We start from the raw sequence: 27,580 nt of genomic DNA, 5'->3' as shown, positions 1-27,580 counted from the left end.
AAAATGAACAGGAATGTCTTATTACTCCATCAGCTACTTCTCCTGTCTCTGAACTGACTTGAAAAAGGAACACGGGCCAAAAAACCTCTTCAAGCATTAGACCCTTGAACTTCCTCTATCATCAGACTTAACTTGCTGCTGAGACTGAAATCAATCAGCTGCTGCCATCAAAGCAACATTTTATTACAGGCGAACTTAGTACTGCAACAGGAAATAAACAAAAACAAGAGGTTCCAAGAAGCTGCTGCCAGGGTCATCACCAGTGTCCCAACTGGAAAAGACAAAGCTATCAGAGCTAAACACAAGCTTACCAGCAGCTCCAACCCTGTGAGAAGGCAACGATGGCAAAACAGTGGAGACTGCATAGGCTAGCCATGGCTAACTGAACAGAAAACTCCACACACATGCAAGGTGAGTGGGGAGTCCATGAGAGAACAGCCCCTGAGTACAAGGGCCTGTACCAAGAGTACAGCCTACACAAAGCCAGGGAAACAAAACACTTTCTTATATCTCTATACCTTCCTTAAAACTATTTCCTATCTTTACAAATTCACTAGGGAGCCAGGGGTGGTGCAACACCTTTAAACCCAGCACTCAGGAGGCAGAAGCAGGCAGATCTCTCTAAGTTTGAGCCCAGCCAGGGCTACATAACAAGTTCCAGGATAGCCTGGACTATGTAAACAGAACCGGTCTCAAAAGAAAAGAAAAAGGAGTACAACTGGGCTTTGTACATGCTTATTACTATTTTACTCTCCTGTATTATTTATTTTTCTTCCTTTCTCTTTTTAACATTTATTGCTCCTACTGTTAGATCTCCCAAACCAAGAAGTTTACCTAATTAAACTGCCACATTTCTTAAAACATGAAAGCCAGTTCTTCATACTGCTACCTATGTCCTTCTCCTCTATTTCCCATTAACAACAATACCTATTACTAGTGTCACTGGATTTCCTTTTTCCCCATTTTTTAAAAAAAATTGTCATTTATTACAACTTATTCAATCTATATCCCAGCTGTGGCCCCCTCCTACATCTCCTACCAATCCCACCCTCCTTCCCTCTTCTTTCCCTATGCTCCTCCCCTAGTCCACTGACACGTGAGGTCCTGCTCCCCTTCTATGTGACTCTAAGCTATCAGGTCTTATCAGAAGTGGTTGCATAGTCTTCCTCTATGGCCTGGCAAGGCTGTATCCCCAAGGAGGAGGTGATCAGAGAGTCTGCCACTGAGTTTACGTCAGAAACAGCCCCTACTCCCGTTACTAGGGAACCCACGTGAAGACTAAGCTGTCTATGGGCTACATCTGAGCAGGGGGTCTAGGAAATCTCCATGCATGGTCCTTGGTTGGAGTATCCGTCTCTGCAGGGGCCCTGGTCCCAGATATTTTTGGCTCTGTTGGTCTTCTCATGGAGCTCTGTCTCCCCTGCTCCCTGGGTCTTTCTATCTCCTCCTTCTTTTATAAAATTCCATGCATTATGCCCAAAGTTTGCCTACGAGTCTCAGCGTCTGCTTCGATACCTTGATCAGCAGTCTTTCAGAGGCTCTCTGTGGTAGGCTCCTGTCCTGTTCCCTGTCTTCTCCTGCTTCTGATGTCTATCGCATTTGCCCTTCTGAATGATGATTGGGCATCTTCCCTATGGTCTTCCTTGTTGTTTAGCTTTTGTTAGGAGTATAGACTTTAGTATGTTTATCCTATAGTATATGGTTAATAACCACTTATGAGTGAGTATATACCTCGTGTGTCTTTCTGTTTCTGGGTTACCTCACTCAAGATGATCTTTTCTAGTTCCCGCCATTGCCTGCAAATTTCATGATTTCCTTGTTTTTAATTGTTGAGTACTATTCCATTGTGTAAATGTACCACAATTTCTGTATTTATTCCTCCACTGAGGGACATCTAGGTTGTTTCCAGATTCTGGTTATTAGGAATAGAGCTGCTATGAACATGGTTGAGCAAATGTCCTTGTTGTATACTTGAGCCTCTTTTGGATATATGCCTAGGAGTGGTATAGTGGATCTTGAGGAAGCGCTATTCCTAATTGTCTGAGAAAGTGCCAAATGGATTTCCAAAGTGGTTGTACAAGTTTACATTCCCACCACCAATGGATGAGGGTTCCCCTTTCTCCATATCCTTTCCAGCATGTGTTGCCACTTGAGTTCTTGATCTTAGCCATTCTGATGGGTGTAAGGTGAAATCTCAGGGTCGTTTTGATTTGTTTCTCCCTAATGACTAAGGACACTGAACATTTCTTTTAGTGTTTCTCTGTTCTTACCGCTTTCCATTTCCATTCTACTCATACTGTTAATATACACAGCACCTTACATCCCTAACTGGTATTTTATAAAGGGTTCTTTTATAGAAACATGCTACTCTATTAATGGAGTTGGTTAACCATTGGCTCTTACTGCAGAGAGTACTCAATCCGCAGCAGCAAAGTGAAGCTAGACCCCAGTGTCTAGAAAACCTGGTTTAGCAATGAAAAACATCACCACAGTTGTATTACAACTTAGTCTCTCTTAAATACTGCAAACTCGATTCACTGGATAAAACAAACAACGAAAAAAATTAAGAGAACAAAAAAAAAACAGCAAATATTAATCACAATCTAATCCTAGAAGGGGAGATCTCAGAGCAAAATACAAGTAACGTGAAGAACCAAGGGAACTTGTCTCCTCCAAAAATTGTAAATCCCATATTAATGACCCCTGATTAAAATAACTTAGATGAAATTCCAGATGCAAAATTTAAAAGAATGTTTATGAATATGGTAAAACAACTCAAGGACTTGAATAATTAAAAAAAAACACAAACAGCTTCATAAAAATAAAGAAGTTAATGTAAGACATAAGATAGAATTTAATAAAAAAAATAAAAATTGAAGAGAAACCAAGTCAAAATGATGATGGAAATGAAAACCATAATTGGTCAAATAAGTAGTTCAGTGGAATCCTCACCAACAAAATGGATCATATGAAGACAGACTATCAGAATAAAAAGAGAAAAATAGAGGAACTGGATCCTTCAAACAAAGACAATGACAATTACTTTAAATGTACGACCACAACATGCAAAAACACTGGGATTCCATAACATGATAAAATACTAGAATACAAGAGAATTAAATGCTAAACCATAAAAATTTCTTAAAACAACTATTCAAAATTTCCCAAATCTAGGGAAGAAAGACCATCCAGACTCAAGAAAAACACAAAAAACAGAAATGAGCAGAAAAGAAAACCGTATGTCATACTATAATTTTTCCATTGGTTAGGACCTTTTTTCATTATTATTACTTATAATTTATTTGCTTTGAAGCCCAGTTGTAGGCCCCTCCTTCATTTTCTCCCGGTCCCATCCTCCCACCCTCTTCCCCCCCATCCCTCTTCCCTAGTCCACTGATAAAGGAAGTCCTCTTCCCCTATGTCTGACCCTAGCCTATCACATTCCATCAGGACTACCTCAATTCTCTTCCTCTGTGGGTTGGCAAGGTCGATCCACCAGGGAGAAGCGATCAAAGATCAAGCAACAGAGTTCATGTCGGAGACTGTCTTTACTCCTCATACTAGGGAAACCCACATAAAGACTGAGCTGTCTATGTGCTCTATCTGAGGAGAAGGTCTAGGTACTCTCTGTGGACTCTTATGGTCTCTATGGTCTTTGGTTGATGTATCAGTCTCAGCAGTGGCCCCCTGGCCCTGCTTTTTTTTTGCTTTGTTGTCTCCTGTCCAACCCTATATCTGACAAAGGGATAATATCCAGAATATATAAAGATCTCAAGAAATTAAACACCAACAAACCAAATAATCAAATTTAAAATAGGGGTACAGAGCTAAACAGAGAATTCTCAAGAGAGGAAAACCGAATGGCAGAGAAACACTTAAAAGCTCAACATCCTTAGTCATCCGGGAAATGCAAATCAAAACACTAAAATTCCATCTCACACCCATCAGAACAGCTATGATCAAAACATCAAGTGATTGGGGAGGATGTGGAGAAAGGGGAACCCTCCTCCACTGGTGGTGGGAATGTAAACTTGTACAACCACTTTGGAAATCAATCTGGTATTTTCTCAGAAAACTGGGAATAGTGCTACCTCAAAACCCCGCTATAATGCTTCTGAGCATATATCTGAACAAGGACATTTGTTCAATTATGTTCATAAAAGCTTTATACATAATAGCCAGAATATGGAAACCTAGATGTGCCTCAATCAAAGAATGGATACAGAAATTGTGGTACATTTACACAATGGAATAGTACTCAGCAATTAAAAACAAGGAAATCATGAAATCTGCAGGCAAATGAATGGAACTAGAAAAGATCATCCTGATCTTGAGGTGATCCAGACTGAGAAAAACGCACACAGTGTGTACTCATTTATAAGTGGATATTAGACCTATAGTACAGGATAACCATAATACAATACACAGACCCAAAGAAGCTAAGTAACAAGGAGGGCCCAAGGGAGAGTGTCAGAATATCACTTAAAAGGGGAAATAGAATAGATAAAAGTGGATGAAGACAGGGAACGGGGCAGGAGACTACCACAGATGTCCTCTGACAGACTCCACCCAGCAGGGGCCTGAAGCAGATGCAGAGACTCACAGCCAAACTTTGGACAGAGCACAGAGTCACACTATAACTTAACACTAAATGTATAGAACAAAGAAAGTATGTATGTACCTATGAAAAAGGAAGGTCAGATGATATGCAAAGGTAGGCCCATCAGAGTAACTGGTGACTTTTCAATCTCAACCAGAAAATTGGGAAGGGCTTTGACTGATTTGTTTAAAAGTCTGAAATTCCACAATCATAAACCTGTCCTAATACTCAAACACCTACATATTCTTCTCAGCACCACACTGAAACTCCTCTAAAATAGAACAAACTTTAGGACACAAAGTAAGTCTCAACAAATGTAGGATAAATTCAATCATAATCCTGTATTTTGTCTGACCACATGAGCTCAAGCAAGAAATCTCAAGAGAAAACACATAAATTCACAGCAGACTATTGAATGATGAAAAAGAATCAAGAAGAAAATAAAAACTTCTAAGAATAAATGAAAATAAGAACATAACATAGTAAAATCTAAGGGGTAAGATGAAATCAGTTCTAAGATGAACATTTATAGTGCTAAAGGCCTACTACATTAAAAAAAAAAAAAAAAAAAACAAAGAAATCAAACAACTTAATGATGAACCTTAAGGTGCTGGGAAAAATAAGACAAATACCCAAACTAGTAAAACAAGAGAAATTACAGTGTCAGTGCAGACAGTAATATAATAAAAAAAAAATTTTTAAGGTGAATCAATGAAACAAAAAGTGGGTTTTTTTGAGAAGATAAATAAAATTGGCAACCCCTTAGCCAAATTAACCAAATGAAAGAGGTATGAACAGACTAGACCCCCTATTCAAAGGAAGCACATTGACTGCTCAGTTTCCAAGTGGGTTCTCCAGTAAGGGATACAGGGGAGGTCTCTGACATAAACTCAGTGGCTGGCTCTTTGATCACCTCCCCCTGAGCGGTGCCTTGCCAGACCACAAAGGAAGATGATGGAGCCAGCCTTGATGAGACCTGATAACCTAGTCAGAGAGAAGGGGAGAAGGACCTCCCCTATGGGGGGAAGGATAGGGAAATGGCATAGGGAAGAAGAAGGAGGGTGGGACTGGGAGGAGATAAGGGAGGGGGCTGCAGTGGGGACACAAAGTAAATAAACTGTAATAAATATATAAATAAAATTAAATTTTAAAAAAAGAGATGAAAGAAGATACATTACAACAGACCTTGAAAAAATTCAGAGAATCCTGAAAGCATACTTTAAATTTTTACATTCTCCATAATTGGAATATCTAAAAGAAACGATGACTTTCTAGGTGCAGATAACCTATCAAAATTAAGCCAAGATGAAAGTTGCCGTCTTTCCATGTCATTTTAGATTGGGGAATTCCAGCTTTAATCCATGCTTAACTGATAGAGTAGAACGATTACTTCAATTTTCTTGTACCTATTGAACCTTGCTTAGTGACTGACTATAAGAGCGATTCTGGAAAAGGTTCCATGGAATGCTAAGAAGGTATATTCTTTTGTGTTTGGGTGAAAAGTTCTGTATATATCTATTAGATCCATTTGATTCATGACATCTGTTAGTTTCATTATTTCTCTATTTAGTTTCTGTCTCCATGATCTGCACATTGGTGAGAGTTAAAGTCTCCAAATAAAAAAACGAGGACCCAAGGGAGGATGCTTAAATCTCACTCAGAAGGGGAAACAGAAAAGATAGTGAAAGTGGTTGAAGAAAGGAACAGGAAGAAGAGAGAGCACAGAGAGAAATGAGAGTGGTGATCAGACCAGCAGTGGGGGAAAGACAGAAGGCCTACGGAGAGAAGAGAAACCTTGGGTGGGGGCGCGTCTGTGCTAAGCTGGAAACCTATGATGGGGTAGTCTCCTGGGATGATATGGAGGGGACTCTAGCAGAGACTCCTACTAGCAGGGGTCATGGAGACTGAAGAGGACACTCTCTTAACCAGACAGGACTCCTAATGAAGGCAGGGGAAAACCAACCCACCCACAAAAACTTTGACCCAAAATTTACTCTGTCTACAAGAGGTGCAATGATAAAGATAGAACATAAGATTAATAGAGATCTCAATCCTCATCAGAGAAGTTCCTTTGCGCAGTGGACAATGGTTAGTGTAGAAATTTACAACTGGTCAAAATGCAGAGAATGCTCAGTAGAGTGTCAGTAGACTACTGACACACAGACGGAATATCTATAATGCCACCCCCACAGGGTTAGGGACCACTGAGAAACAGAAGGTAGAAACCCTGTAAGAACCAATAGCTGGGAAGAAATGGGCAAAACAGTGTCTTCTGGCCATGACGGGACCTCTACATTCCTGAACTTACAGCAGCTACGGCTGCCTGTGTAAGCTCTGTATAAGATTATGTCAGACAACATCCCAGAATGAAAGAGAACAGGTTTTTTTTTGTTTGTTTGTTTGTTTGTTTGTTTTTTTTGAGAACAGTCTTAGAAGCACCCACCTTTATTAAACGGGGTACTAAAAGATGATTGCTTCTAGGTAAGGGAGAATCAGTATTTTTGAAGGGTGTGGTCCCTGGTGGGTTCCCTATCTTTCAGTTTATGAACAACACAATTACATTCAGCAAGAAGAAAAGGTAGATCTGGAAAGAGTTAAGGAAAATGGTGTGGGGAAAAAATGATCAAAATACATTGTAAAAAATTCTCAAAGAATAAAAAATATTAAGTTAAGAATAAAAGGTAACTCTAAGAATCTTAAGTCTTTCTGTGTTAGGGGACTAAATCAAAGGGTAAGTTAAAAAATGAATTTTAAGTGTGCTACTCACTTAAACTCTAAGAATTAAAGAAAAAAGGTAGACAAGACCAAATCATTCTATTTCTCATTACAGTTAAAAAAAATCTGATAATATAGTCTCTGTATTTTTCTTGATAGAGCAAATGATAAAAATACAATTCCACAGCTATTTTCTAGGAAACAATAAAAAGTAACATTTTAAAGCATAATCAGTAAGAATTCCTTGCATATTTTAAGAAATACTAAAACATGTATTTGTTTTTAAGGAAAAAATAAAAATAAAAGGATCTTAAAAAAATTAAAAAATACTCTAGAAATGTTAAATAGCATAGCAAAATTTACCATAAAACAGAGTAACTTTCCTTTAAAAGTTTCATTTTGATATACTTATTAAAAATAGCCACTTGCAGGGCATGGTGGTACACGCCTGTAATCCCAGCACTTGGGGAGGCAGAGACAGGTGGATCTCTGTGGCTTCCAGGCCAACCTGGTTTAGAGTCCAGGACACCCAAGGCTACAGAGAAATCCTAGCTCAAAAAACAAAACAAAACAAAAAGCCACTTGCAGGCCACCTACCATGCAGCACTGTGGCTCCTCTGCCACGCAGTCTGCCAGAATATTCCTTTTGACTATTCTTTCATCTTTTTTTAGACAGGGTCTCAGTACATAGTTTTGATGACATGGGCTCACTCTAGACCAGGTGGACCTCAAACTCATAGCTACCTCAGTTTCCTGAGAGCTAGATGAAAGGCATTCTCCACCTCACAAGGTTTTTCTTCAAATACTGGTCAAGCCTGGGCATGCTTTCCTCAACACCCTGTACTCTTTTTTCTCACTTTTCTGAAGTTGTTTCCCACCTTGCCATGTGGTACTTGTCCTCCACTGTTGACCTTGCTTGCTTTCTCAGATACTACCTTTCAAAGGTGTGTTTTTCTCTTCTTTTTCTTCAACCTCCTTCTAGCAGATAACAAGATTTACAGCTTTCTTTCTCTCTCTCTTTCTTTCTTTCTTTCTTTCTTTCTTTCTTCCTCCCTTCCTTCTTTCCTTCCTTCCTTCCTTTTCCTCTCTCCCTCCCTCCCTTCCTTCCTTTCTTTTTTTCTCTCTCAATCTTTAATAAAATTTCCTGGCTCCAAAAAATTAGCAAGATTATCATTTTTGGGTGTGTGTGTGTGTATGGTGGGGTGTTCAAGTATGTGCAAGTGTGTTGAGGCCAGAGGAATTCTTCCACAATTACTCTCTACTTTGTATTTTGACACGATCTCTCACTTCCATCTGTGTGTGTCTCTACAATGTTGTCATTACAAATGTACTGCTATAGCCAGCTTTTTAAACATACATTCTAAAGATCAACCTTAGAGCCTTCATTATTATGTGACAAGCATTTTACTGTCTCAGCCATCTCCCCATCCCTTTATTCCCCCTTTTTAAAGCACATGGCCAGGATGTTCAGAATTACAAAAGCACATGAAAAAAGTATATTTTCACAGTTTATGAAAGCTCAGGGAAAATGATGAAAAGTTAACTAAAATGTAAGAAACTGCCACTTTAAATTCTAAGGAATACTTCTCAAAACAGAAGTAGTTAACACAGAAAAAAGATACAACATACTTGTAAGAAAAAAATTCAGAACAAATAAATAATGTAGTTAATGTTATCTAAGACTTAATAAGTGACTTGACTGACATAGTGTAACTGATTACTGGATTTAAGTCTTCAGGAAGACATTACCCAATTTGGTTTGACTCCGTAATTAAGACTGATAACTAAGATATTTTAGCTCTCTTTTCTTAGTTTTCTTTCATGCAAGTTAACAATAAGGTTGGGAGGTAGAACTTAATTAAAAGTGAACTTTTATTATAAATGTATTATATATATTAAGACACTGTTTAAATTAATGACATCACCATTTTAATTATTTATTTAAATTATGAGATTCTGCAGAGTCAGGTGTCCACAATATTCAAATCAATACATCCATGTAAGGAGCACTCATTGACTCACATGGTAATAACAGACTCCATCTATTGTGCACTTAAAGTAACATGTAACTGAGCTGGAGGCAGGACTCAATCGTACAACACTAGCCTAACTTGCTTAATCACCAGCCCAGTTAAAAAAGTCTTGGAAGGAGATGAGCGGCAGGGAGACACTAAAAGGAAAGTAACATACAACTGTAAAACAGTCAGTTTGCTTTGCTTTGTGTTGTTTTTTTTTTTCTACTTCCTGGTTAAGAGCAAAAAGATAAGCAGGGAAAAAGACTATACATCTGTATTCAAGCTATTGAGGAGGCTGAGGCAAGAGGATACCTTGAACAGAGGACTTAAGGCCATCTTAGGCTACTTAATTAGACCACATAAATAAATAAGTACATTCATACATGGAAGAAATAGGAATATTTATGGTAAAAAATATCAACCTGAAATATAATTTGAGATGTATTAATTAATTTTTAATATAAGCTACATAATATTTCCTATGACATCAAAATTCTTCCTTACCTGAATCCAATAAAATGTTGTCTTTTCCCAGACTTTTCTTCTCAAGGTTATTCACAATGAAATCTTCTTGAAAAACATGAAGCAACTGGGTTTTTCTGCCATGCTAAAGTAAATAAATACCAATATAAGTTGACATGTATGTCATTTACCTAATACTAATTAGCAGAAAGGTAATACTTACAAGCTTGGTAATGGGATCTAATGCAATAATACATCCTGGTCTAGCTGTTGATTGCTGACTGACGATGTTAAACACTTCACCAACATATTTCTGTTAAAAAAAAAAATCTCCTTTAGTAAAGAAACTAAAAACAAATGAAATTTCAAACATAATTAAGATGAATAACAAATTCAACTAGGTCTAAATATAGTTTCTTTCACCTATAAATATAGGATTTTACCTTAATAAAAACTACAAAGAAATGAATAGAATACAGCTCAGTAGGTAGAGGGGCAAAGCCAATGCTTGGTATCTTAGGGAAAAATATTTTATATGAACCAAAGTGAAAGACTGCCTTCAACTTTCTGAATATACTCTAAGCAATGCCTTTAAAACACTAACCTTTCAGAGTACCATATTTATTTATTTTTTTTGTTGGGTCCATAAGACCCAAGGCCTTATGCATGATAAACATATGCTATTTCACTGAGCTATATCCCCTGCCTAAGTGTCTCCTTGTTAGCCAATATAAGGATAGTTTCTCTACCTTAATAAACATTCTATTTGAATTCCAAGGTAAATATTTTGTACTAGTGGGACTGGAGATAGACCTTCGGGCCTTATTTAAGGTAAGCAAATGGTCTAACAACAAAACCAAAGTAGTTAAAAACATTAATTTTGAGGTGACGACAAAACTAATGATGTAAATTAACATTTTGTTGTATAGGTTAACCTTTATTTAATTTTAAAAAATTATGTGGATGTATGCATGTATGGGTACGTGCATGTAAATACAGGTACCTACATAGGCCAGAGGCGTTGAATACCCTGGAGCTGAACTACCAAGTGACTGTGATGCAGGAACTGAACTAGAGTTCCTACAAGAGCAGCAAGTGTTCTTGACTGCTGATATACCTCTCCAGTTCCCTTCCCTACCACTCCAATTCTTTTCATTGTTGTAATTGTGAGCATGTGTACATATGCATGTATGTATGTAAAAGGCAGGAGTGGAGAGGCAAGGGGGGAAGACAGACAAAGAGACAGAGAGACCACAAGCAAGATCCAACACTCATGTGCCACAGTATGTCAATGGAGGTGGATGGCAACCTTGGGTGTTAAGCCCTTCTCCTCTATCTTATTTGAGAGTATGCCAAACTAGCTAGCTAGAAAGTTTCTTACAAATATATGCACTGCAGTGCTCAGCTTGTATGTGGTTTCTGGTAATCCAAATTCATGTGGTCGGGCTTTGCCCACTGAGCCATCTCCTTAGCCCAAATATGCTGACCTATTTGGTAACTTAGGTCCTCATATACTATGAAATTCAGTGCTCAAATTTCTCAATCTTCACATACTTGACTTTTCAATAGCATTTGATCCTAGTGATCACTCTCTCCTAGGAAAACTTCACTGTGCTTCTATAAATCACATAAACCACATTTTAATAACATAATGTGCTACTATTCAATGCTTTTATCATCTATATTTTTAATTATATTCTCTCCTATAATTTTATCTACCTGTGCAACTTTAGATTTATCATTATTCCTTCCTTATTGTTGTTATTGTTCATTATTTCTCTGCACAAGTCTGGCTGTCCTGGAATTCACTATGTAGACCAGGCTAGCTTGGAACTCAAAGAAATCTGCCTGTCTCTGCCTTCCAAGGATTAAAGGCATATGCCACCATACCTGGCCTCGGCTCTTTATTAACTTCAGTTCATGCCTTCCTCTAAAACAAAAGACCACTTTACTGAACCTCTTAGATGTCAAACAGGCCTCTCAAAATGATTATGTCCAAAGCTGGGCTCTTAAATTCTACCCTTTCAAATCTGCTAGTTCTATATTCTTTATTTCAACCATAGCAATTCTACTTTATGTGAGGCTCACAAAGAATTAGGACAGTCATTTTTTTTTTCTCACATCCAAAAGCCTGTCCAGTCCTACCTATTCACATTCAAACTACATCTAAAATTTAATCATTTTTCATTGTTTCTAACATTAACACTCATTACCATTCTTAGCTCCTTATCTTTTTCCTGGAGTAGTGTAATGTTTTTATATTGATCTCTCTCATCCTACTTTTTCACACATAGTGGGACTACCTATGTCAAATCATTATCACATGAGCATAACATTCATTCAATAGTTTCCATGTTGGTTTCTAAAAAAGTCCAAAAGAGACTATAACACCTCCACAGAATCTGACCAGGCTAACTTTCTGATTTTAGCGCTGACTACTCTATCTTACTTTATTTAGCAATGAGTGCCTTCGTGTTTTATTACATAATCAACATGTTTTGACTGCAGGGTACATGAACAGGTCAATATTCTTTTTGGATCACTCTTCCTGTACCACATGTCTAGCTCATTCAATACCTTCATGTCTTTTCTATAAAGCCCTCCCTTGAATAGCAACTTAAGAGACACTCTCTCTTTCTATAGCAACACTTATACTTGTTAACCAATATACTTTTAAATTAGTTGCCTTTTTCCAGCTATGTTGCTTCACTAGAATGAGCAATGTGTATTAGTTTCTGGTTTTTTTACAGCTAAATTCTCAGCAGTTAAAACAATACTTAACACATAAAAGACGCACAATAAATGTCTCTACTAAAGCAATATGTGTAATGCATACATACTATATATATATGCTTTACAAAACATTGTGTTTTATAAAATTATGCTTACAAAAAAACTTATGGCCAAAGAGGACTAGAATAAACCAATGACTCTACTACTTTTACAATTTGTACATTAAAAATAACCAGTAACTGTTGGTAACTTAGACTAGAATTTCCTGAGCAGGACGCTTAAGCACAGACTGAAGGCGGCTTAAGGAGATATTTAAAAACACCAAACAAGCCTGACATGCTAGCAAATGCCTAGAAAATAGAGCACACAGGAGGCTGAAGTGGGGAGGGGGGACTGTGTTTTCAAGGCTAGCCTATGTCTTAAAAAAAAAATTTTTTTTCTTTTCATAAAGTCAAGCAACCAAAAACAAAACAACAACAGAAAAATCATGACAGAAGGTGCTAGAGAGATGACTCAGAGTTTAAGAGCACTGGCTATTATTCCAAAGGTTCTGAGTTTAATTCCCAGCAACCACAAGATGGCTTACACCATCTACAGTGAGATCTGGTACCCTCTTCTGGCATGCAGGCACACATGTGATCAGAAAACTAAATAATGGGTCAATCTTTTTAAAAATTCTTTTTAAAAACTGACAGAAGTACAGAACAAATGTGAAAAAATTATAGTTAACAAAATGCACTTATCTATCACAAATTATAGATCACAATTCTAGAACAGGCCAAGCAAGAACAGGTTAAGTATTTAAAAGCATCATAAAGCTAGTACTTACAGAAATTTCAGGGTTGGAAAGCTCATATAAAAGTTTCTTGGCATCAATAACTGCTTCATATAACCTCAGATACTGTCCATCACTAGCTACAAAGCATGCACTAGGAGAGTTGCAGTATGCACCTAGAAAGTATTTATAGACATTTAAAACTTAATCTTTCAGTAAGAATGTCTAAAAATCTATATTACTGAAATGAAGTCAGTATGCTTACCTAGACAGTAACTGGGTATAAGAGTAGGGAGCCATGCCACATTGGAAAAGGCAGAAACGTGAAGAGAATTAATCCGGGCAAGCTCAGACACTCCTCCAGAAAAGGATAGCGGCCCAACTGGATCAACCCTCCAAAGAATAAGCTCACTATAAATCGCATTGGAATCTTGGAATGCCATATCTACATTGTTTTTATTTTGCTGTGTCAAGGAACATTCTTCAATATTTACAGTGTCATGAGCTTGCTTTTGGTTACCAACATTTGGTGTCCTTAATGCATTATGGTGTGATGTTGTCAGTAATAATGGTAATACTGAGTGGCAAGCTAAATCATTAAGATGAAAACGATGACCACAATATCTAGATTTGTGGGAAATGCTAAGAACTGTAGAAAAAGCAGATTCCTCAGCAAAACTAACCAGCCACTGATTCAAAGAACCATCAGCATGCTTTGAAATCATCATAACATTAGGGGTAAAAATACTTAATTTTAAGTTATTTGATGATTTACTATGAGCAGAGGAGATAAGCATTGATGTGGAACGAGTGAGACCAGTAGGTTTCTGTTTTCCTTGCTGAATAGCCAAGTCAACATTCTTGGTACAGGCGTACATTACTATGCTTTTACAAAGAGAGTTTGCATCACCCGTAGGAAAAGCTACAGGAATTCTGGAAACAAATGACACCTAGAATTAAGAAAGTGGGCATTAGAACATACAATTACATAAAAACATTTTACAAAGTTTTCACATAAAAAAAAATTATAGATAATTAACAGTACCTGTACTTGACGAAACATACCAGGCTGGTATTCATCCAGCCAATCTACATGCCAAACTAGTAAAGAACCATCCATGGGATGAATACTGAAAAGCATGTCTGCATTTTTACTCCATTCAGACAGAAGCACTTCAATCTGATGATCGATGGCTGCTGATGACAATGGTGTAAAACTTGAGTTTGGTAACATTTTATCTTCACTTAATTCCTTTTTTTCATGATTTATTTTTAAGTCATCAACACCATCATCCATTTCTGTAAGCAAAACAGTTCATGAACCAAGTGAAGACAATAAAATTATCACTCAATACATAGCTTTCAAAATGAGTTCAAGATTAAAAAAAAAAAAAACCTTTTTGTATTAACAAGAACTAATGACATTAACTTAGTAATCAGCTAGCAGTGCTAATATACGCAAACATGCATATCTTTACCTCTTTCAAAAAGACCAGACTCTATGCCCTTTCCTAAACTCCTAGATGAGGAATATAGAGAATATTTTTTAAAAAAGGTAATTAAACATTTTTGGATCAAATTTAAATGAAAAGTAAGCAAAAGCTTACAAATTGGTTAGAAAATGAGATCACTTGGGACTCCCTCTTGCCAATGTAACCAGAGTGGAAGTGGTATGAGTCAGTTATGAGCCAAGACAGAGAAACCCTGTACCCTCTCCCTGCCCTCTCTTCCTTCTCCTCATCCAAGGGCAGAATGAATACAGAGGTCTAAGCCCCTATATTCAATGCACTACAGTATTAGTGGTACCGCAGTAAGCCTTACTGCCTTCCTCCTACATCAAGTATTTCTCAACTCTAATGTACACATAGATCAACTATATATTAAATTGCAGATTCAGGTGAATAGTTGTGTAGTATATGAGATTATGTTCTTCATGCCATTAACCCAAACATAGTTCATAAAATAACAAGGACTTACGGAATGATAAAGAAGAGAAAGTTCTGAAGAAAGGTGCCTTAAGCAAGAGCATCTACAGAGTTACTAAGTGATCTACTCCATATTTACATTATGCTACAATGACCTTGGAAGATGATCTATTACAATAAGCAGTTTTATCCACATATAAAGCCTATTTTTGATTGAAAACTTAAAATTTCCTCCTTCTTACGTCTTTACCTTCATCAGATTTGACATCTGCCTGAATAGAGTCTTCTGCACTGGCCTCAGATGAGGGCTGTTCAAAACTTTTTCTAAGTTGCTGTAAGAAGACTTCCATGGACAAAGTAAAATGCAGTTCTTTATTATTTAGCCAGTGTACTACAAAAGGTCCACACTTTTCTTCATTTTCACTGAAACTCAAAGATGTAATAGATGGAAGAAGTGGGATGTCTATAAAGAAAAACAAATCACAAATTTCAAATTTTGAATGACTATAACATAGAATACACACTTTCTATTTTCATTATTGGCATTATACTTACCTTTTGTTTGAGAAAAACTTACCTTCTTAAATTTAACTTACATTATTTTTTTTTACAGCCAGAAGTGGCCTAAATATCCATCAACTCATAAGTAGATAATGACAATGTGGTACATTTCCATAATGGAATATTACTCAGCTACTTAATAAAATTATAAAATTTTCAGGTAAATGGACGAGTCTGGAAAAATCATCCTGCGTTAGGTAATCCAGAACCCAAAGGCAAATATTTTATGTTTTCTCTAATATGTGGATGTTGGCTTCTAAGCTTTTGATGTGTGTTACACTCCAAATAACCACATACATTAGGAACTAGTAAGCAACCAGGGGGAAGAAAGGATCTTTCGAGGAAAGGGAAGCAGTAATATAGTGTTAAGTAGAAGGAAACTAGAATAGGAGAACTAAATGTCAAGAGGGATAAGAAGACACATTTGAAAAATCATATGGAAACCTCCTGCTGTACAAGTTTCCAAAAGTACATATGTATATGAAAGGGATTTAAATGAAGTCAACATATAATAGGAGAGACAATGCCCCAACTAGACATCTTATACTAAGTAAAACTTCCAGTGCCAAGAGTAAGTTCTATCTTATAGTTGGCCAAAAGGGTGCCAGAAACCCTTCCTCCCCAAAATATCAGAGGCAACTGTCAATACTGGTTGCTTCCCACAACCTGATGATAAGTGCCTATAGTTAAAGACTATATATTTACTTGTATTATCGAACATAAAAAAAATTAAGCTAGTGCCCAAATAGCAGCTTTACTTCTATTGACTAGTAATGGTGCTGGAAGGTATTTTCACACTACTGGAAGAAAAGATTAATCGTCAACCTCACCCAGCTATGAACCTGTGACCTATAACAGTGACTTGCCTGCAAGATAGTGGTATAATACTGACACAAATGTTACGGGAATAACTAACCATTTTCTGATTGAATTTAAGGCCCATCCCATGAGATGGAACCAGTATGTGGCACTGTTAAAGTGATCAAGAACCTGAAACAAGATAGATCATGAGACGAGAAAACCCACTACTATTATTCTGTTAAAGGCCATAGCAATAAAATGACTCCTAATCACATATTGCTCTACCCATAGATCAATGCCTGACAAAACACCTCATCAGAGAAGCTTCTTGCAGTATATGGTAATTAACAAAGAGATCCACCAACTAGACAAAGTGCACAGGATTAGAGACTTTGCAGCATTCAATCCTAAATGAATGCCTTCATCAAACCCCTCCCTTGAAGGTTGAGGGCTGTAAGCATAAGAGGAGGCAGAAAGATTATAAGAACCAAAGATGATGGATGACTCCAAGAAACAGTGTTGGCCAGACAAAACAGGATTGATGCTCATATAAACTCACAGAGACTGTGGCAGCATGCACAAGATCAGCAAGGTTAAAGCCAGGTAGTACCAGTACTGAGAGGGAGAAAATGGACACAGAAGTCCCAGCTCCAGCAGAACAGTTACTTTCAATCAATACCAGCTGGCAAAAAGAAACTCAGTTTTCTACAATGAGATGTCACTGGATTCCAGAGAGGCTCTACACCTAGAAGTAACCTGCAAACAAAAACCAAATTCCATGATCTTTAATAGGCTTTTTGTTTTAGTTTTTCTTTGTTTGGTTTTTCTGCTTTGGAAGGGAGTTGGGGTAAGCATAACACAATCAAAATTGGATAGTAGAGAGGCTCTTGAGGAGTTGGGGGAAGGAAAAATCATGATCAAAATATATGAAAAAAAAAAAGGAAAAATGTTTCTTGGCATTTTTATTTCAGTATCCAATTAAGTATACTGAAGTATAAAACCAGTTACTACAAAGATAGTTCCTAATAGAATTAAAGACAATTCATATTAATGAAATCTGAATCATGTTTATTTACAGAACCATAAAAGCTGCAATAAACTTAAGGAATATAAACAATATTTTCCAAATTGTTTTCTTTTATGATAAAATTTTTTTTAAGATTTATTTTTTTTAACGTATATAAGTGTTCTATCTGCATTTACACCTGCCAGAAGACAGAATCAGTTCACATTATAGATGGTTGTGAGCCACCATGTGGTTGCTGGGAATTGAACTCATGACCTTTGGAAGAGCAGACAGTGCTCTTAACCACCGAGCCATCTCTCCAGCCCCATGATAAAATTTTTTAAATTATTTGTTTCATTTATCTATAGTTAAAGAGAGAAGAAACAATACTAGCAAAGATAAAGAAAAGAAACTTTCCCTTGATTCTACTGAAAGGGTTAGACTAACTTTGTAACCTGTATGTCTTCTAAAGCCTATAGTTTTGAGTTTTAGGTTCAGGTTAGGCTAAAGCCTCTTAGTACCTTTCCAGAGAATGAAAAAATGTGACCCTATCTATGAGGACAGATAGAAAAAAAGGCAAGCAAGCAATGACCTTCACTCAGCAAAAAGAAAAACTCCTATCTTTGAGATAGCATTTCTTAGCAACAAACCTAGACTTCTGAGTAGCTTTTGACCTCCAGCCAAAAGTCTGCAGCCCCTAATCTTCAAGGATGAGCTAACCACCCCCACCTTCAATTGCAGCTGCATCCACACTTGGCAGGACTGGCCAAGCTTGAGCACCTAAGACTAACCAATTATCTTACTTTATAGCTTCCTCATCCAATCCTAAATTGCCAAAACTGCAACTTCAAATTTCCCGCAATTATTCTTTTAAAAACCTAAAGGCCTTTGTCTCCTGGTGCCACTCTTTGCTGACTGGCAGGGGTGACCCCATTGCGCAATGGTTAATAAACCTCTTGTTTTTACAACGAGTCTTAGTCTGAGAGAGTTTCTGAGAAGGGCACGATCTTAAACTCCTGAGCTGTGAGACCCCAGGTATTACACTACCATAAGAGGCAAGTTCTAATACATTCAAACCAAGAACTCCAGTTTATGCCTATACGATCATTAACATGATTATTCTGATTATATACTTACCTATTCCATATTTGATTACAGACTTCCAGCGAGCAGGATAACAGCTATTTAAAACATCACTCTCCCTCTGATTCCTAACAGTATATCTAACTTCTACACTGGTATAAAGTAAGCAACTAACTAAAAGCATTAAGCACCTAAACTGCCAATCTCATCATTCCTGGGTAGAGACAAAGACTGAAATGATACTTCTCCAAGAAGATATGAAAAAGGTTTTCTCATTTCTTCCTTACACTAATTCAAATGGGTTGACAACGTCATTAACTGACAGTAAGTATTATAGTTAAGTATATAAGAGAAGAATTACCGCTGGCTTTTAGAAAATAGTCTAACTAAAGAGAGCTCAGCCTCTTCTGCATGAATACTCCACTCAAAGAACATGTTATTTTTGTAACAAACTTTAATGGTAAAGATATAAGAATTAGAAATGAAAGAATATGTTACAAACACCTCTCTTATAGCTATAGGTAAAAAATAAACTCAACCTTGAACTGTGCTGTTAGAAATACAGCACCTAAAAAGAACCCAAAAGATCAAATCTATAATGAATTTTCCATACATTCCAAACTAACTTCAAAAATATTTTGTTTTTGTCTTAGTCATTGTTTTGTTGCTGTGAAGAGATACCACAACCAAGGCCAGTATTATAGGCGAAAAAATCATTTAATTGGGGCTGGCTTCAAGTTTCAGTTTATCATTATGGGGGGGGGGGGACATGGAGGCATGCAAGTGAAGATGGTGCTATAAGAAGTAGCCAAGAGTGCCACATTCTCATCTGCAGGCATAGCAACGCCCACACCCACTGAAGCAATTCCTCCAACAGGGACGCCCCTAATCCTTCTGATCTTTTCAAACAGGGCCACTCTCTGGTAACTAGGCATTCAAATATGAGCCTGTGGGGACCATTCTTATTCAAGCCACAAAGATTTCCTAGGTGATCCACCATTTAAAGAAAGTTTTAGTTGTCCTTATTGGAAGCTTGGCAAAAAGATGCTACACTTAAACATAGGGTTCTTCTCTCAATAATCTTTTAGGCTTTTCTCATTAATGTGAGAATTCAAGCTTTCTTTATCCTTGTAAAACTGTTGCTTTTTAAATTTATTTCATTTTTCTGAGGTGCTTCAAATCAAAGCAAGGGCCTCATACATCATAGGCATCACTTTACCACTACGCTACACTACAGTATAAACCCATCCATTACTCAAAAAGGGCCTTAAAAATTATGCCACTGACCTTATAGGTAACTATATTGTAATCACAGTCAATATATGTATTTGATAAAGGTGATCTTTCACAAACCTAAGTAACTTTTAATAAAGATGATCCAACATTCTTACATTTATATTTTCTTGGCATATTACAAATAAATGCTAAGAGCCAAAATATGTCTATGCTTTGACTTAGCACAGCTCACTCTGGTGGACAGAAGTCTATTTAAGTAATTCCAACGCTATAGCTCCTTAGAAAAACGCAATACTAAAATTTCCAGCTCCACGGAAAATTGAGTATGCTTAACTGATGCTAAAGAATATAGAGGCCAGCCTATGCTATATAACAAGAGTCTGTCTAAAAAGAAAGAGGGAAAAAGAAAGGAAAGGAAAGAGAAATAAAATGGGAAAGAGAAGGAGGGGCTATATTCTATAAACTATTTTTTAAAAATCAACTGTTGTTTTGTTGTAGGGAAAGGACTAACGTGTAGAAGTCAAAGGGGTCACTTATTTTCCACCTTCTATGGAGGTAGTATTAATTATGTCTAACTATTACCCTTTCTTAAAAGAAATATTTTGAGATACTACTTTTAAGTGCTTCAGCTGTGCCCCTGATTTTTATACTCACAGAAAATATTTACTAAAATGGTAAATACTTAAATCTCCAAATTCATAGGCACCCAGATGGTGTGGATCCACTAGTTTGTCTAATGATGTATTTCACTACAATATAATTACCTGTGGCTGGGTTGATGCTGGCTGCAATATGGAAATGACAAAGTGCATTGGCATGCAGTGGTGTATTCCTGTGGACATGGTGAGGATCCTGCTGATGAGGCAGATAGCCGGTATGAGCTACAAGAGCGAGTGATCTCCTCCGGTCTCTACGAAAAGGTCTCAAATTTACCTGTATAAATAAAAACAAAGTAAGATGACTGGCACATGACTGTCAGAATTAATGTATGTGCTAATTTATGTAATTATATGTAAAAGATGCCTCTCCATATTTTATATATCAAATTTGAATCATGAAGAGTATCTGCCCTATTCTTTTCACATTTGTTTTTTAACAATTTCCAGAACTGTTACCATCATTTTGTTACTGGATAAGCTAAGATTAATCTCATAATTTAAAATAGCTTATGAATTAAAAAAAATATGGGCCTTCTCTTTTCACATTTGTTTTTCAACATCTAAACTGAATTTCTAGAACAAGAGAGAGAGAAAGAAAGAGAGAGAGAAAGAGAGAGAAAGATTAAGAGAGAGAGAGAAAGAAAGACCAAACAAACAAAAACATGAAAAACTGATAGGGTGGGCATAATGGTGGACACTTGAATCTCAGCACCTAGGAGAGAGGCAGGAAGAGATCTGAGTTTTAAGCCAGCCTAGTCTGTATGGTGAGCCGGGCGGTGCTACATAGTTAGACCTTGTGTCCAAAAATAAAACAAAATGACAAAGAAGATATGTTTATATTTATTTGATATAAATCTATATAGATTTGTCCACAGTTTATTCCCTGTAACTATGAATGATATTACCATCATGTACCAGGTTATCTAATTGTTAAAAAGATTCATTTTCCACAGAAGTTACTTCATCTGATCTCATGTGGTATCCATTTTAAATATCACTATTTTATTATTTCATTACATAAAATAGTTCATACAGACCCTAGATGAGGTTATCTAGATAGTAAGAAGCAAAGTAGAATATAGATTCCTAGTGTAACACTTTGTTATGTGATTATTATAGAAAGCCACACAGCTTAATTATATTCTGAGCCATTTAAAAAGAGTTGTTAAGTGGGTATGGTGGCACATGCCTTTAATCTGAGCACTCAGGAGGCAGAGATGATGGATCCCTGTGACTTCAAGTCCAGCATGGTCTACACAGTGAGTTCCAGTTACATACTGAGACCATGTACAAAAACCAAATGAGAAAAAAAAGAAATAGTTGCTTCGACTCACTTCATGTTTGAATATTAAGAAAAGATTAAGAAGCCAGATGTGGTAATGCATGCTTTTATTCCCAGCACTCAGGAAGCAAAGGCAGAAATAGGCAGAACTCTTGAGTTTCAAGCTACCCTGGTCTACATAGAGTTCCAGGACAGCCAGGGCTACAGAAGAAACTATCTAGGAAACAAACAAATAAAGTAAAACCAAAAAGAAACAGAAAGATATTACTGACTTAACTCAGTAGTACTACTCTATTTTCAATGAGAAATGGTCTCACACTTCATAAAACAAGAGATGGAGACAGAATGACTGACATGAGACTAAGATCAGCCTGGAGCTACATTTTAAAACTTTGTTTCAAAAGAACAAAATACCTTCTATATTCAATTAGCCCAAACATAAAAAGTTGACTTTTACTGTCAATTCCTGTAAGATAAATACTTGTATTCTGGTAGGTTTGCAGATAACAAACAGTACAGCAAAATTCAGCAAACAAATCTACCTTAAGCTCTAGAAAAAAAATAAATTTCCATAATCGAATCTTTGCATTCTCAGATTTTATATTTGCCAAGTCAATTGTTACCGTCATCTTGTTACTGGTTAAGCTAAGATTAATCTCATTAATTAAAGATAGCTTAGGAGTTACAAATAATACTTAAGTATATTTTTAAGTAAGATAAAGGAATATTTCTAAAAATTGTTTTCCTAAAATATACTACTTTGTATAATATTGTGTAATCGAAAAGACACTGTAAAAAACATTTTAAAATTTGTAGGAAACACATAACATAATAAAAACACTTACTTCTAGAGCACTTTGAACTCGATCTTTACTGGAAGCGTTTCTCTTGAAGTTATTGGTTAAATTAATTGGTTCACACCAGTGCTTGCTGTCACTTTCGTAGAGCAAGCAATCATTTGGTAAAAATGTTTCTACCCAAAGACGACACACATTATCTTTACAGCAAGTCAATAGTACATTACATACAGAAGCCCTGGGGAATGAAAATATTTTAGAGACAATACTACTAACACTGCATCATACATATTCTGTAGTGTTTCTATACATATTTAAACACGTAATTAATATTAACAAGAAAACCAGAGAGATGTTCAGCAGTTAGATGGCTGGTCCTCTAGAGGATGAGGGTTTGATTCCCAGCACTAAGTAAGTCCAGTTAGCTCCAGTTCCAGGGAACCCAACACCTTCTTCTGGCCTACAAGGGCACTGCACAGATACACATGAAAATAAAACAAGTATACACATAAAATCATGAGAGAGAAAGATAGTGAGAGAAAACATATGTGTATTGATTTCAAGACAGAAAATGTTACTACCCATTTTTTTCTGTGTAGAAGAAAACAGTTTTGTTACAATAATATAAAATTTTTAAACAACTAGACAGTAATGAATTAGATCAAGTCATAATTCCTCAGTTGACAAGCACAAAACATCCCTAATAAAACCTTCCTATTTATACAGTGACTGACCATTACTTTTAACTATTTCATAATGCTCAACTTTCACTTTCTGCAAAGTCATTAAGAAGCTGATGTAACCATATAGTGTAATTATCCTCTCCTTGCTACCTAGGCCCAACACAGTTGATGTGCAAGAGAATTTATGATTGACCTACACAAACCACATCCATCCTTAGCAATTGTGGACTTATGATTATTTCCTTTTATGATATCCTCAAAATAGAAGTATATATAGCTATTAACAACAAAGAAATCTTCTATCAGATCATTTAGCAAATGAAAGAAAGGAAGAAAGAGAAGGAAGCAGGGAGGGGTAAAAAGAAGGAAAGGAAGGAGGGCAGCAAAGCCATGAACAGAAAGGAGAAAAGCTAAGAGGAATAAAATAAACTATTCTACTTTAACCACCTTATCATTTTCTGTGATTTTAAAAAAAAGAAAAAACAAGAAGCACAAAAGAAAGACAAAGCAAAAACAAGGCTTTGACTATTATTCAACTTCAGCCTCCAGACTCCATTTACCCACCTTTCTCTATTCTTTTGGATTCTTTCTTTCCATGACTTCTCCATTCTTCCCCTTCTCTGCCCTCTGATACCATTCTCTACTCTCAGCCTCCCTAGGACATGTTTTCTTTTCATCTCCTCTCCATCTGCCCCTCACCTCTCCTGAAAGTACCTTTTTGATTTCTTTCTGGGCCTCTTGCTTCTCACTCACCACCATAACATTCATCCATCCCTTGCCATATCCCCCTTCCTTTCTTCTATCCCTTGCTTATAGTTATTCCTCTCTCCAATATTTGCATGTCACACCAACTCCAGCATCATCTGTGTAGATGGGAGATACGCTTCCCTCAGGAATAAGCTCCCTGGAGGTCCCTGGCAAAAGTGCTTCCCCCTGGCCACCTAAGCCTAAAAGACGTACTCCAAGATTTCTACGCTTCCTCGGTTGCAGGGTTGGATTAATGAGCCTTTTGTTCTTTCTCTGTGATTCTTTGAACAGCACAATTAACTATTCAAGGAAACATATCTTTGATAGATTATTAAAAGCTTTGGCAAGAATAGAGTGGAAGAAAAATAAAATCTTAAAAGTAGTAATGAATCAGATTCAGTATCAGAAAGCATTACAAGAATAGTGAAAAAATAGTGGGCCCCTCTTTAGTAAAAAAATAGCATAAAAAAATACAGCAGGCTCAAGCGTGTCCCCCTTGGCATTTTATTTCTAAGGAGGATCGCAAATCTTTAGCAAGACATATAGGAGGATGGTTAACAAAAGTGTATTTAGACTTCAATGCACAGAGAGATTTTGGCAGGTATCCGGCTTGGCTCGGAGGACCATAACAGCCCCCGACGTTTCCCTTCACTAGTTAGTATTAATGAAATTGCATGAATAGCCACAAGTGTGAGGTATTTTTGTTCTTTGTTTGCTTTGATCAGAAAGTCCCTAGGCCAAGATTTTTTGTGGGTACTGCTTTATGTTTGGCTACACTTTCGAGTTAAAATGTAAACTTTGTATTCTTGGTAAAAATCTAAATGTTCTGGGAAATATGCCAACTTTAAGGTGTTTCCTTATGTAATTACTATAAAATTATTAGCTTGACTTCAGTAAAATTGCAGCAGATTCAAACACTCCTTGGTGTGGTCTCTGTCTGTCGAATCCGCCAAACCTGTGCCTTCCTGATATCCAAACCGATGATTTCCCACAGGTGTGGGACCATGGCTGGGTCAGTCCATGGCGCATAAATATAAATATATATATCAAACAATGAAATTAAAACTAAGCTGGCCACAAATGCACTCCACAGCAAGAATGACTTTGAGGGGCAATAGAAATGACTACTCTTCCAGAGGACCTGGGTTCAATTCCCAGTACCCTCATGGGCAGCTCACAACTGTTTGTAGCTCCAACTCCAGGGGGTCTGACACCTTCAAACATACATGTAGGGAAAACACCAATGCACATAAATAAATCTTAAGAAAAATTACTTTGAACCTATGATCCTAAGTTTGATCTTCAAAGCCATGTTAAAGGAAAGAGACAAAGAGAAACACTGTAACTATAAAATAATGACTGCTTCATTGTATTTGCAGTACCCCTAAATGTCCCAGTTTTAGGCATCTGCTTTAGTCCTCACCATGATAAGCTCTGTCAAAACTTAAGTGTGCAAGTCAGTCCTCAAAAAATTCAGTAATCCATAAGCCTGTTTAGTATTGTGATAGCTAAAGCATCAATAAATGAGATTATTCATTTATTATGTATCAGAAGAAGTTAAGTTTCTATATAACAGTACTCTAAAAGACAAATCTGATAGCCACAAATGACATAAAGTACCTTGGCATAACCCTAACCAAGCAAGTCAAAGACTTGTATGAAAAAAATTTCAAGTCTCTGAAGAAAGAATTAGAGGAAGATATGACAAGATGGAAAGATCTCCCATGCTCATGGCTTGGCAGGATTAACATAGTAAAAATGGCCATCTTACCAAAAGCAATCTACAGATTTAATGCAATTCCCATCAAATTGCCAACACAATTCTTTACAGACCTGGAAAAAAAAATTCTCAACTTCGTATGGATTAACAAGAAACCCAGACTTGCTAAAACAATCCTCTACAATAAAAGATCTTCTGGAGGTATCTCCATCCCTGATCTCAAGCTGTACTACAGAGCAACAGCAATAAAAACTGCATGGTACTGGCATAGAAACAGAATGGTGGATCAATGGAATCGAACAGAAGACCCAGAAATAAACCCACACACTTACGGACACCTGATTTTTGACAAAGATGCCAAAACCATACAATGGAAAAAAGATAGCATCTTTAACAAATGGTGCTGGTCCAACTGGATGTCTACATGTAGAAAAATGAAAATAGAGCCATACTTATCACCATGCACAAAGCTGAAGTCCAAGTGGATCAGAGACCTCAACATAAAACCAGACACATTAAATCGGCTAGAAAAAAAAGTGGGGAATACCCTAGAACTCATTGGTACAGGAGAAAACTTCCTGAACAGAACACCAACAGCACAGGCTCTAAGAGCAACAATCAATAAATGGGACCTCATGAAATTGAAAAGCTTCTGTAAAGCAAAGGACACCGTCATCAAAACAAAGCGACTGCCTACAGATTGGGAAAGAATCATCACCAACTCTTTATCTGACAGAGGACTCATATCCAGTATATATAAAGAACTAAACAAGCTGAAAAGCAGCAAACCAAGTAATCCACTTAAAAAATGGGGAAACAGAGCTAAAGAGAGAATTCTCTGTAGAGGAACATCGAATGGCAGAGAAGCACTTAAAGAAATGCTCAACATCATTAGCCATTAGAGAAATGCAAATCAAAACAACCCTGAGATTTCACCTTACACCCATCAGAATGGCCAAGATGAAAAACTCAAGGGATAACACATGCTGGAGAGGTTGTGGAGAAAGGGGAACCCTTCTCCACTGCTGGTGGGAATGTAAACTTGTACAACCACTCTGGAAATCAATCTGGCGCTTTCTCAGACAACTAGGAATAGCGCTTCCTCAAGATCCAGCCATACCACTCCTAGGCATATACCCAAAAGAGGCTCAAGTACACAAAAAGGACATTTGCTCAACCATGTTCATAGCAGCTTTATTTGTAATAGCCAGAAGCAGGAAACAGCCCAGATGCCCCTCAACTGAAGAATGGATGCAGAAACTGTGGTACATCTATACAATGGAGTATTACTCAGCAATGAAAAATAAGGAAATCATGAAATTTGCAGGTAAATGGTGGGACCTGGAAAGGATCATCCTGAGTGAGTTGTCCCAGAAGCAAAAAGACACGCATGGTATATACTCACTCATATAAACATACAACATAGAATAAACCCACTAAAATCTGTACATCTAAACAAACTAAGCAAAAGAGAGGACCCTAACTAAAATGTTCAATCCCCATCCTGAAAGGCAAAGAGGATGGACGTCAGAAGAAAAAGGAAATAGGAAACAACCTTGGAACCTGCTACAGAGGGCCTCTGAAAGCCAGAAGAAAACAGGAAACAACCTTGGAACCTGCCACAGAGGGCCTCTGAAAGCCTCTGCAGTATAGACTGTCAAAGCAGATGCTGAGCCTGATGGACAACTGATGGGCAGAGTGAATGGAATTTTATGTAAGAAGTGGGAAATAGGAAGAGCTGGAGGGGATGGGAACTCCACAAGCAGAGCAACAGAACAAG

General features: G+C 37.0%; 1 protein-coding gene across 1 annotated transcript in view; it reads right to left on the bottom strand.

The window, feature by feature from the left end:
* Dmxl1 (Dmx like 1) overlaps positions 1-27,580 on the bottom strand; it is a 142,597-nt gene that overhangs the window by 86,000 nt on the left and 29,017 nt on the right. Inside the window, exons 6-13 of the mRNA XM_055622471.1 lie at positions 22,699-22,888; positions 20,677-20,845; positions 15,476-15,688; positions 14,346-14,599; positions 13,566-14,250; positions 13,355-13,476; positions 10,016-10,105; positions 9,835-9,937 (exon numbers count right to left, since the gene is read on the bottom strand). Coding sequence (XP_055478446.1) covers positions 9,835-9,937; positions 10,016-10,105; positions 13,355-13,476; positions 13,566-14,250; positions 14,346-14,599; positions 15,476-15,688; positions 20,677-20,845; positions 22,699-22,888 — 1,826 coding nt within the window. The remainder of the gene's footprint in view (positions 1-9,834; positions 9,938-10,015; positions 10,106-13,354; positions 13,477-13,565; positions 14,251-14,345; positions 14,600-15,475; positions 15,689-20,676; positions 20,846-22,698; positions 22,889-27,580) is intronic.

The sequence above is a fragment of the Psammomys obesus genome, unplaced genomic scaffold (genome assembly GCF_907164565.1).
Source record: "Psammomys obesus unplaced genomic scaffold, mPsaObe1.curated_primary_1811, whole genome shotgun sequence".
NCBI lineage: Eukaryota > Metazoa > Chordata > Mammalia > Rodentia > Muridae > Psammomys > Psammomys obesus.
Note: the sequence above shows the minus strand (reverse complement) of the source record. Positions and strands in the feature narration are given on the sequence as shown.